Source organism: Rissa tridactyla, chromosome 2 (assembly GCF_028500815.1).
Source record: "Rissa tridactyla isolate bRisTri1 chromosome 2, bRisTri1.patW.cur.20221130, whole genome shotgun sequence".
NCBI classification, from domain to species: Eukaryota; Metazoa; Chordata; class Aves; order Charadriiformes; family Laridae; genus Rissa; species Rissa tridactyla.
Genome location: NC_071467.1, coordinates 102,638,441 through 102,650,120, shown reverse-complemented (window position 1 = coordinate 102,650,120; position 11,680 = coordinate 102,638,441). Strand labels below are relative to the sequence as shown.

General features: G+C 53.2%; 1 protein-coding gene across 1 annotated transcript; it reads left to right on the top strand.

Moving 5' to 3' along the window:
* The first annotated feature begins 4,992 nt into the window (after positions 1-4,992).
* Positions 4,993-10,707, top strand: LOC128905725 (tektin-3-like). Its single transcript, XM_054192182.1, has 8 exons — positions 4,993-5,059; positions 5,749-6,356; positions 6,862-6,945; positions 7,172-7,242; positions 7,492-7,635; positions 8,146-8,368; positions 9,230-9,384; positions 10,491-10,707. The coding sequence occupies exons 2-8, from the start codon at positions 5,778-5,780 to the stop codon at positions 10,705-10,707; spliced, it is 1,473 nt and encodes a 490-aa protein (XP_054048157.1). The 5' UTR covers positions 4,993-5,059; positions 5,749-5,777.
* Positions 10,708-11,680: the final 973 nt, after the last annotated feature.

Here is an 11,680-nt window from a genome sequence, read left to right as displayed (position 1 = left end):
GTTAGCCTCCACTCTCCATTAGATTTTCACACCGGCCATATGGGACTGTTAAAGGGTGAGCGAGTCTTGCTGATCACTCCTTGAACCTCTAGTTGACGAATCAGCTCATGGATGGGAATCAGAGAGTCTCGGTTAGTGCGATACTGCCGCCGATGCACCGTTGTGGTAGCAATCAGCACCTGTTGTTCTTTGACCCTCAACAACCCCACAACAGAAGAATCCTCCGAGAAACCAGGCAAGGCAGACAACTGTTTAACTTCCTCCGTCTCCAAGGCAGCTATGCCAAAGGCCCAGCGGTACCCTTTTGGGTCCTTAAAATACCCTCTCCTGAGGTAATCTATACCAAGGATGCATGGAGCCTCTGGGCCAGTCACAATGGGATGTTTTTGCCACTCATTCCCAGTTAGGCTCACTTCTGCCTCCAGTACAGTCAACTCTTGGGATCCCCCTGTCACCCCAGAAATACAAATGGGTTCTGCCCCTCTATAGCTTGATGGTATTAAAGTACACTGCGCACCCGTGTCCACTAGAGCCTTATACTCCTGTGGGTCTGATGTGCCAGGCCATCGAATCCACACCGTCCAATAAACCCGGTTGTCCCTTTCCTCCACCTGGCCGGAGGCAGGGCCCCCCTAATACTGGTCATAGTATCCATTACTCACTTCTTGCATAAATGACTTGGAAGTTCCTTCAAGAGGATCAGAAGCAAGATCAGGCCTTCTGCTTTGTCTGGGGAACGGCCCACTGGAAACTGGGGCGGAACTTTTCCTGGAGGGATCCCCTTTTGTGGTTGTCCTTCCTTGCAACTCCTGTACCCGTGTCCGCAGGATCGAAGTAGGTTGTCCATCCCACTTCCTCATGTCCTCTCCGTGGTCACGCAGGTAGAACCACAGGGTGCCTCGTGGTGTGTACCCTCTGTACTCTCTCTCTTGAGTGGGGAAATGCCTGCTTCTAATAGCTGAGATACTGGCCCGTGCAGGTGGGGAGTAGGACATATTCTCTTCAAGTTGCTGGACCTTCCGCGACAGTTTCTCCACAGCTGAGACAAGGGGGGAAGAGAGACTTTCTTCATATCGCCAGAGCCGGCCAGCTACCTCATCCACCGTTGGTCCCTCTTCACCTTTCCATTCCATTACTGCCAGGGAGTTGGCATATGACGATGGTGCGTTCCGTACAAACTTCCGCCACATGGGCCTTGTGCATTGCACCTCATCAGGGTCTGTGGGTAAGTCTGCATTGTCCAAGTCATAATAAATCATCTCCCGCACGGCTAATTCTCTCAGGTACTGGATACCTCTTTCCATGGTAGTCCACTTGCTTGGCTGACATACAACATCCTCACTGAAGGGGTACCTTTCCCTCACGCCTAACAGGAGTCGTTTCCAGAGGCTGAGGGCTTGGGTCTTTCTCCCAATTGCCTTGTCAATGCCGCCTTCCCTAGACAGGGATCCCAGCTGCCTGGCCTCCCTACCCTCTAATTCCAGGCTACTGGCCCCGTTATCCCAGCACCGGAGCAGCCAGGTGACAATGTGCTCGCCTGAAAGTCGGCTGAAATCTTTTCACATATCCCGCAGCTCACTCAAGGATAGGGATCGAGTAATTACCTCTGGTTCTGCCTCTTCCTCCTGCTCTCGTGATGACCTTGGTTCATCATCATCTCTTACTAAGCGAACTGATTTGTGTACTTCTTCTTCTGTATGGGGGCAACTGATACCGGCACGGGTTGGTTCCCTGGTTCAGTGGCAGTGTCCGTCGCAGGGGTTGCAGTAGCCGCAGTGTCCGTCGCAGGGGTTGCAGTAGCCGCAGTGTCCGCCGCAGGGGTTGCAGTAGCCGCAGTGTCCGCCACAGGGGTTGCAGTAGCCGCAGTGGCTGCTGGTCTGGTTTCCATCTCTTCCCCCTGAGGGTGCTGCATAATTCTCAGCAGTGCCTGGTAGATACTGGCCAGGGCCCAGCACAATGCAGTGAGTTGTGCCTCTCTAGAATAGCCAGAGCATTTTCCCTTCAAATATTCTACCACTTTATCAGGGTCCTGTAATTGTTCAGGGGTGAAATCCCAGACCATTGGAGGTGAGTAGTTCTCTAGGTACCTGCCCATGCTCTCCCACATGCCGTGCCACCCCTGACTATCCAGCCTTGGAGCAGATCTCCGGGTGGTAGTCTTAAATAGTCGCTTAACCCTAAACAAGACCTGGAACGTATTCAGGAGACATAGCACTAGGAACACGCTGGTTTGAGTATCCCAGGGATATTCAAAATTCTCAAAAGCTGTCATACCTGACCCGAAGGAGAAAAGGGAGGCAAAAGGGCTGGGGAAATTATTAACAAATTCTGAGAGACGGTGTCCAATGTACGGACAGGACAGCAAAACCACATAAACACCCCAAAATAGCCGTCTGAACAGTGATGTTATCATATCATAAACAGATATCGCACAGGACAGCAGAATGATAATCCTCATCCCTCTTCCAGACATGGTAAACAGCATCGCAGGGAGTACATAAGCCATATAGGAATTTATATAACACAGCCATGAGAACAAACCAACCAACGTGATGACCAGTGACTATTTACCTAAAAAACCAAAACCGTTTTTTCCACGTTCTAGTTGGATTCTGTCGTTATCTCAACCCTTCGAGCCCCACGTTGGGCGCCAAAAGGACTGTCGTGGTTTAGCCTCAGACGGCAACAAAGAACCACGTGCCGCTCGCTCGCGCTTTCCTAATACAGGAAGAATCGGAAGAAAAGGCAAGACTCTTGGGTTGAGACAAAGGCAGTTTAACAGAACAGCAAAGGGAACAGGCAAACAACAACAACACGGATAGGGGAATATACAAACACGATTACGGAACCGCCGCTCCCCCGCCGCTCGCCGGCCGGACCCGGGACGCCCCAGCCCGCTTTTAAGCAGCAATTTCCTGCCCCCTCCCCCGGCAGCTCACGGTGGGCGTGGCTCACATGGCATGGAATACCAGGAAAAATTAACCCGATCCCCACCGGAACCAGGACAGCGTGTCCTGCGGAGGGGCAGAGGTCGGCTTGCTTTAATTGCAATTATTTTCTCTGGTTTAGCTATAGAAAAGCAATGTGTGTCCTGAACTTTTCGTTTCGGTTTGAAGTTGATTCTTCACATGGCTAAAGGAAGACATGTCTTTTAAAGTGAAATCAATCGTGTGTCTACACGAAAGAGTTGGAGTTCCCTTTAAAGGCAGATGTTTGGCAGCAGAGGCATGGCTTTCTCATGGAGGCCAGCTCCATGTGAGCGTGTGCACAGAGCGCAGGAGCTGGGAAAAGGAGAGGAAGCTGAGAAAGGCAGTGAGAAGACAGATGTATGCGCTGAGTATTTGATGAGCCATCCACAGGGCTCACAGTTAATCTAACGCGGTAAGGTGAAGCAAATGCAAACATTTCCTCTGGATACGGTGGGCCACAGAGGTGCTCACAGCAGACCTGGTGGGTGTTTTCCCAAATTGGAGAGAAACCCCCTTAGGCTAGCCAGAGCGGATGCCCGAGGGCTATACTGGGTTGCCCACTGATGGCACCGGGGGTTGTCCAGGGTGGGATCAAGTTGCCCAGGAAGGGCACTAGGTTGCCCAGAGTGTGCACTGAGTTGCACAGCGAGGGCCAATAGGTTGTCCAGGGCAGGCAGTAGGATGCGTGAGGTCACTGAGCACCCTGTGCCCCTGGCAACGCTGCCCTGGTTCTGTGTCACGGACGGCACTGGGGATGCTGCCGTGTCTGGCAGTGCTGCCACCGAACCCGAGAGCACCACAGTGAGTAGCAGCCGCCCTGGGCACCCGCAAGCCTCTGGAGGCTCAGGGTGAGTATGTACTTTGGCTGGGAGGGGAGGGCTGAAAAACCAAGCATTTCTCCTAATGCTCCCCAGTACCTCTTCTGTTGCCCAGACGTACCCAAAGTAGGTGGTCGGGGCTCCCATCGTGTGTCTGTGTTCAGGGGTGTCAGAAAGTGTCACCCTGGGATGGCTTATCCCCAGGGGGATGCAGGGGCTTTTACTTCAGCTGGAAATGCAGGGAAAGGTGACTGTGGTCCATTCCCAAGGGGTTTTCCTCTCTTTCCTAAACAAAAGGGAACTGGCACTCACAGTGGTCTTTGTTGGACCTGAGCACAGACATTTCTCCCTCAGTTCTGCCAAACTGGCTCGCAGGGTCATGATTGTGAAAGCTTTTTAGCTTTCTTTGGAGGGTGAGAGTTTCCCGCTGCCTGTCCCACAGCCTCTTCGGCCAGGCTGGATCCTGGGGCGAGACTCGGTGCCCGCGGCTCTGCTGCTGCTCTCAAGTCAGGCCCCGGGGCAGCCCATGCCAGCATGGCCAAAACTGGGCAAGGCTTGTAACTGGAGTCCTCAAAGTTCCGTGATTTCCCAGCTGCAGGCTGTGCACTTGTGCCCTCTGACTCATCCTGATTTTCCTGGGATTTGCCCTAACTAAAGGACCCGTTATTCTCCTGCATTCGCTGTTCATTTATTTAGTAGCTGCATTTGGAGACAGTGTTCTTCTGAATGCATCAAACCGTTATGGGCAGCTTTATTCCCTGCAAACACGCCATTTTTAAAGGAATGGAGTGGCTTTCATGCTGTTACGAATAGGATTGAGCACAAGTTTTATGTCCTACCCCACTCCCATCCAGGGATCTTATGTCCTAATCTTTCACTGGGGCTCTGAGCCAGGCTGGGAGCAGTGGGGATGGGATGGTGTTAGGGGAAGGGCACGTCCAGCTGGCTACGGCAGCCACAGGGACTTATTCCTGCCCGTGGGTGACACTTGCAACCTTACAAGAGCTTCCCACCGAGCATAACTTACCCTCCTGAGTGTTTGTCCTCACATTCGGTGTGTTAGGTGCAGTTGGTGGCCCTCTGCATCGTGTTTCTGATAACAACTGACTGATAACCTCAATCTGAAAAGAGCAATAGCACCCACAGTTCTTGGTATCAAAATCTTCACGTGTGGCCATTCCTCCTAGGGCTACTGCAAGGCTGGTGTTTACAAAGCCCTCTGAAAGGACTTGGTGGGATATCTCCTTTCCAAGCGCAGTGATTTTACATCAGGTGAGCCATGGACATTTTTCTTCTTTTGCAAGACAGAGATGGCTGTTCTTTTGAGGCTGAAATAGATTCCGGGGGAGGGGACGGGGTGTGTGTGTGTGTGTTCAAATTTGGATATAGTCCTGCAAAGCTCTGCTCACCTGCAGACTGCTCACTTGAGCATTTAATGCAAGTGAATATGGAGGGGATGAGGATGGAGTCCCTCACCCACAAATCGCGCTGGGCTGGTAGCAGCTGTGTGTCCAAAGGGGCGCAGCTCTCGGGGCTGGTAATGGCACTTTGAAAGAGAAAATGATACGTGGAGTACTAGAAGATCAGCAGATACCAAACCCAGCCAAAAGAAGCAGATGAACAGCAGAGAATCAGCAGCTACAGTTTCACGGGACTGACAGACTGAAGGAAAATGAGGGCACAATATCTGTCACTCTCTTGAGCAGCCATGATTTGGTTTTTTCCCCATTTCAAGACCTGATGCGAGATATGAGCAACAAAGTCAGATCTTTCTCTAGATACAAATGCTTGGGACGCTGTCAGAAGGGATTTGCTTTCAAGAGTTTTAGGTCTGCACAGGCAATGTGTAGGTGCTGTGTGCATCGCTGTTTGTGTTCCAAGTTGCACGTGTTGCTGTAAGAAGGAAGGCAAGTGCAGGAGCTTACTGAGTGCGGTTGTCTTCTCTCTGCTCCTCTGTGCAGGACACGTACCTGAAGAGCAGTGTTCAAGAATGCAGCCTGGTCGATCTCCCTTAACGGCAACGTACGCCCATCCACGATCAACACCTAGCAAGTTTCTGCCTGCCATCAGTGCCATGGCTTCAAGCTATAAGGCCCGTTTTCCTTACTACCCGCTGCCTCAGAGCTCCGGCCTCCCCTGGATGCCCAGCACCTACTACAAACCAGCTGCCATCAACCCAACTTTGGCTCCCTTTTCCAAAAGTTCCCAGGGGATGACCGCCAGTAAGAAGCTTCCTGTCATTGCCAACAGAACAACCTTCATCACCCGGTACACCCCTGAGGACTGGCACAGGTCCAACCTGACCAACTACACAGAGTCAGAAACTTGCCAGCACAACGCGGAGCGTCTGAGAGTTGATACCTCCCGCATGATTCAGGATAAATATCAGCAGACAGAGAAAACACAAGGAGAAAGCACCAAAAGCCTGGGATTTCGTGCCAATGATATTGGATTTTGGAAATCGGAGCTCTGCCGTGAGCTGGGTGAGATGATCGGGGAGACCAACGCCCTCACGGACATGAAGAAAAGGCTGGAGAGAGCCTTGGCCGAGACGGAGGCCCCTCTCCAGGTAAGCACCCTGTGCAGTGGCCTGCAAGCTGTAGCCCACTGCTGAAACATCTGCAGCCACTCAGACGTCCAGTTAAGTTTCACTGCAGCTCCGTAACATCTAGAAAGCTTTTAGGAAGAGACCATTAGTTAGTGATCAACAAATCCCTTGCCATCTGCTGCATCTCCTATCAGCACATTCTGAGCCCACCAGAACCAAATATTTTTATAAGCGGCACATCCAAAATCCTGGTTTGGGAGACACAAGCCCACGTCTTGCTACAAGGCTCTGGCGAGGTGAGCATCAAGGCTGACACAGGGCCGTGCATTCAGCTGTGGTTGCACCAGGGACACGTGTGCTCCCTCATGTTGCTTTAACGCTGATGTTGCAGCTCAGCTGCTCATTGTCAGCTAAACCAGCTGCCCGGGGCACTTTTTTCTTCCATTTTCTTCCCATCTTGAGATGGGGCCCATCCCTCTAGAGAACCCTGCCCCGGCAGCCAACAGTCATGGCATGTCCCCAACAGGTCGCTCAGGAGTGCTTGCTTCAGCGGGAGAAGAGGATGGGCATCGACCTCGTCCATGATGACGTGGAGAAACAGCTCTTCACAGTAAGCTTGGCAACTCACATCATGTGTGAAAGCTATTTCTACCTAAACTGCCCTGAGGAGGCTTTGCAGCCTTGTTCCCTACCTGGCTCCTTACTGCTGGCGAGGTGCTCAACCCTTCCAACCCCCAAAACCTGCTGGGCCAGGGGACGGTGTTCCCCCATGCAGCAGCTCTATTAATTGGTCTAATAAAAGAGATGACATCATTACATGTTTTGCCTTTGCCCAGGAAATCGATGTCATCAGGTCGTGCCAGGAGAGGATGCAGCAGTACCTGGATAAGGCAAAAGCCCAGCTCGCGTAAGGAGAAGCTCCTTATCTCATGCCGTAGGGCCGATGGGCCTTTGCAGTTGGGATGTGAACCCCCAGCAGACCCCGACCTCTACCCACACCCCGCAGCTGTAAAACCCACGCAGGCTCCATGGGAAGCGGGCGGTGATGCTCATGGGAGGACAGAACTGCCCGGGCAGGAGCTGCGGGGAAGTGGAACGGGGAGGAAGCCGTTCCACCCGTACATCCCCACCAATGGCTGTTGTTTGCATGTTGAAGGTCCAACAGGGTGGCCCAGCACGAGCTGGAGAGAGACCTGGCCAACAAGCAGGCGGCCCACCGCATCGATGACAAGTGCCACCACCTGAGGAACACCTCCCACGGCATCAGCTACTACCGAGGGGTGGAGCGGGTCGATGCCACGTTAGTGCACGCTGGGTGGCACGCAAGCAGCAAGCTGTCCCGGGGATGTGCGGTGCCTTTCCCTGGCAGGGAGCTGCTGGTCCCCAGCCCACTGTAAAGGCAGGTCCGTCCTGCCTGGAGACACCGGCTTCAGAGAGGCCATTTCTCTCTGCTCTATTATTATTATTATTATTATTGTTATTATTCTCATTCTTATTCTATTGTTGCTGTTCTTTTCCTTTCTGTTATTGTTCTTCTACTTAACTGTCTTTTATCTCCACACACAAGTTTTCCCTTCCCTTTCCCCTCCTATTCTCCTTCTTCTCCTTGGGTTTCTGGAGGAAAGGGGGAGAACTGCACGAGTGGCTGCATGGTCCTAGCTGCTGGCTGGGGCTAAAACACGACCTATGGTCAAAATAAAAGCACAGATTAAAGCTACATTTGACCCACGCTGCTCCCTGGCAGGGTCCTTGCCTGCCCACGTCCAGCTTCAGCATCACGGGCTTACCAGGGGCCTCTCCTTCCTGCCAGGATCTCGGTGCCGGAGTCCTGGGCCAAGTTCACAGACGGCAACATCCTCCGCTCCCAGAGCGAACGGGCGGCCTCTGCCAAGCTGCGGGACAACACCAGGAACCTGCTGGAGGTGACGGCCAACGAGATGCGGTGCCAGTTCAACAGGGTGAACTTCGCCTTCACCAGCCGCATCGCCGAGACAGCCGACGCCAAGAGCAAGATTCAGACCCACCTGGCCAAGGTAGCCTGAACCCCTCCCTTTGGGTGTGACACTGTCACTTCCCAGGGACACCTCTGAAGCAGGACCCTCCACGCAGACCTGGCCCAAGGAGAGGAACGGTGGCCGCAGGAAGCTGGTTATAGTGTCATTTTCTGTTAGAAACTCCAAGTCCTGGGGACTTCCTTCTTGGAGCAGGAGGAGCTGGCACTGTGATTTCATCTCAAGGGATCCTGTCTTTTGCTAGCGCATCCTAGCTGACAGCCTGGCAGCACAGGGATTTCCAGCAGAAAAGGCCACCGCTGGTTGCATCTCCTGGGAGTTACTTCAGAAGCGCTGGCTGCCCTGCAGAGAGTCTTTGCTGGGCCTCTGCTGGGCTGCCTGCCGGGGGGTTCGCAGGCTTGCTTCTCCCCCAAGGACGTGCTTTCACTCTCAGTGCTCTGTGGTTGCTGCACGGGTATCCGTGTGCTTGCTCTGCCGAGCAGAGGAAGTGGAGATCAGTGACGGACACTTGGCTCGGACCAGTGGGTCTCATGGAAAGCCTCCTGAAAAGTGCTCCACACCGTATTGATTCACTGAGTGGAGACTGGGCTGGCAGCGTTGCGGGCTGGTGCCACGTCCTTCAGTGAAAAAATGAAAATTTTTCATGCATGAATAACCTTCCCTCTCTGAGTTGCTATTGATGGATGATCAGTTTCTGCAAGCAGTAGCTTTGGGAAGCTGGTAACTCACTGCGTCCATCACTGCTCCAACACCTCCTCTGACGTGACAGCACCAGCAAAGACAGGCTTGTTTTTTCTGCAGACGGACAGGAGAAAAAGGAAATTATGTTGTCACTTGAGAAGGTATTTTTTCATTCATCCGTGTGTTTCTTTTTTGCGGCAGACACTGCGGGAAATCTTCCAAATGGAAATGAACATGGAAGCCATCCAAAAGGCCATGAGGGACCAAGGACCTCCGTTCAAAGTGGCTCAGACCCGGCTGGAAGAGCGCACACGGAGACCAAACATGGAGCTGTGCCGGGACACTGCCCAGCTCCGGTAAGGCAGGAGCACGGGACCGGCAGGGTCCTTGAGGAGTCCCGGGTAGTAGCACTCAGGAACATCACTGGATGACAAAACTAGTCATGGGATGTTTTTCCTAAATACTCCTTCCAGAAGGGCTCTGCTCTCATCAAAAGGAATGAGCAGGTATCCCAGCCTTTGGGTGCTGGCAGAGCTCTGCACCCACAAAGGAGGCTGTACACCATGGCTGGGAGCAGCCTGATGCCACCCCGTGAGGGGCTGGGTTTTTCCCACTTGGGTAAACCTCATCTTCTCTCCTGCCTGCTTCCCAGCAGTTGGATGTGCTCAGTTTTTTAGGATAAGCCTTTACTCTCCAAGAGGCTTGCGCTGAGGGCACTTGAGAGCACAAAAAGAGCACTTCCTTTTGGGGAACCTCCAGGAAGGGTGCACCCTCTGGAGAAGGAGTAAGGGCTGTCCTCACCTCCCCTGGGGACAAACCCTTTCAAGGACATTGTGAGCTCTGTGGGATTGCACCCCGAGGGGCTGTGGAGGAGCAGGCTGCCCTGAGTGCCCAGCAGCACCTCCTGTGAGGCACCCCAAACTTCACACCTCCTCCGGGGAGCCTGCTGGGCAAGACTCCAGATGGAGCCTTTTAGAAGCAAGTGAAACCCAGCCCCAGAGCCTGTTTAGCATCTCGCACACCGTTGTTTTCTCCATCCTCCACTTGTTTCCCATTCAATTTTCGCCTCTCACGGCTGTCCTGTTTCACTGTGTGTGCATCCGTGGGTGTGGGCAGGACCCCTGCACAGGGAAATCCAGGAGGGGGACCCAACAAACCTGCAAAACCAAAGGGGAACAGGACACCACAGCTGCTCATCCCTCTTCTCGGTGGCACAAGCTGCTCTGGGAGACGTGCCTGCACGTTGCCAAAGCCTTCGCGCAGACCTAGCCATGCCTCCCCGCTGAGGTCTGGAGGAGCTCTGCCCTCAGCTTTCCCATGCATCTGCCAGAAAAGGGGGGTCCGAGTTAGTCTGAGCGTGCTGAAGGGGGAAATCCTGTGCCCAAGGCGCCCTTCAGCAGGACCAGGCTCGAAACCACCCATGTGATGGGACCATTAATCAGGGTTCCTTGCTGTTTTCCAGCCTTGTCAACGAGGTCCATGAAATCAATGAGACGGTCCAGAGCCTTCAGCAGCGTCTGAGAGACACCGAGGACACCCTGCAAATGCTGGCTCATGCCAAGTCGGTCTTGCAGCATGACCTGGCCGTCAAAGCCAACTCGCTCTTCATCGACCAGGAGAAGTGCATGGGGATGCGCAAGACCTTTCCCAGCACTGCGCGGCTGCTGGGTTCTGTTTAGGCTGGGCTCAGCCAACCTCATGTTCTCTGTTGCGGGAGGGATCCCCAGTGTTGATAAGATGCTTTGAAAATCCATGATTAGATTTTCACTTCCTGATGAAAGCCCCAAGTAGAAATTAAATGCTCATTTGGTGTGTTAAATTTTGTGGTTAAATGGCAGTACTCCAGGTGGGGTCTCACGAGAGCAGCAGGGGGAGAATCACCTCTCTCGACCTGCTGGCCACACTTCTTTTGATGCAGCCCAGGATGGGATTGGCCTTCTGGGCTGCAAGTGCACATCGTTGGCTCATGTTCAGCTTTTCATCAACCAGCACCCCCAAGTCCTTTTCCGCAGGGCTGCTCTATCACATCAACCCCCAGCCTGTATTGATAAGGAGGATTGTCCCAATCCAAGTGCAGGACCTTGCACTTGGCCTTCTTGAACTTCATGAGGTTTGCACAGGCCCACCTCTCTAGCTTGTCCAGGTCCCTCTGGATGACAACCCGTCCCTCTGGCATGTTGACTGCACCATTCAGCTTGGTGTCACCTGCAAACTTGCTGAGGGTGCACTTGATCCCACTGTCTAAATCATTGATGAAGATATTAAACAGCACTGGTCCCAGTACGGATCCCTGAGGGACACCGCTTGTCACTCCTCTCCATCTGGACATCGAGCCATTGACCACCACCCTCTGGATGCGACCACCCAGCCAGTTCCTTACCCACTGAACAGTCCGCCCATCAAATGCGTATCTCTCCAACTTAGAGAGAGGGATGTTGTCAGGGACCATGTCAAAGGCCTTGCAGAAGTCCGGATAGATGATGTCCCTTGCCCTTCCCTTGTCCACTGATGCAGACTCTGCATTTTATTCAGGCCCCGGTGCTTGGTGGATCCCCACACATCAAGCACAGCCCATGCCGGTTTCCTCCATGTATTTAGACACCAAAGTCACAAGGCAGTACACTCCCAGTTACAAGGGCTGCTCAGGAATTT

Excerpts from the sequence above, each read along its gene's own strand:
- LOC128905725 (XM_054192182.1), top strand. The coding sequence starts at position 5,778 with ATGCAGCCTGGTCGATCTCCCTTAACGGCAACGTACGCCCATCCACGA. Across the intron at positions 7,636-8,145 it reads GTGGAGCGGGTCGATGCCAC|GATCTCGGTGCCGGAGTCCT; the intron begins GTTAGTGCACGC and ends CCTTCCTGCCAG. Across the intron at positions 8,369-9,229 it reads TTCAGACCCACCTGGCCAAG|ACACTGCGGGAAATCTTCCA; the intron begins GTAGCCTGAACC and ends TTTTTGCGGCAG.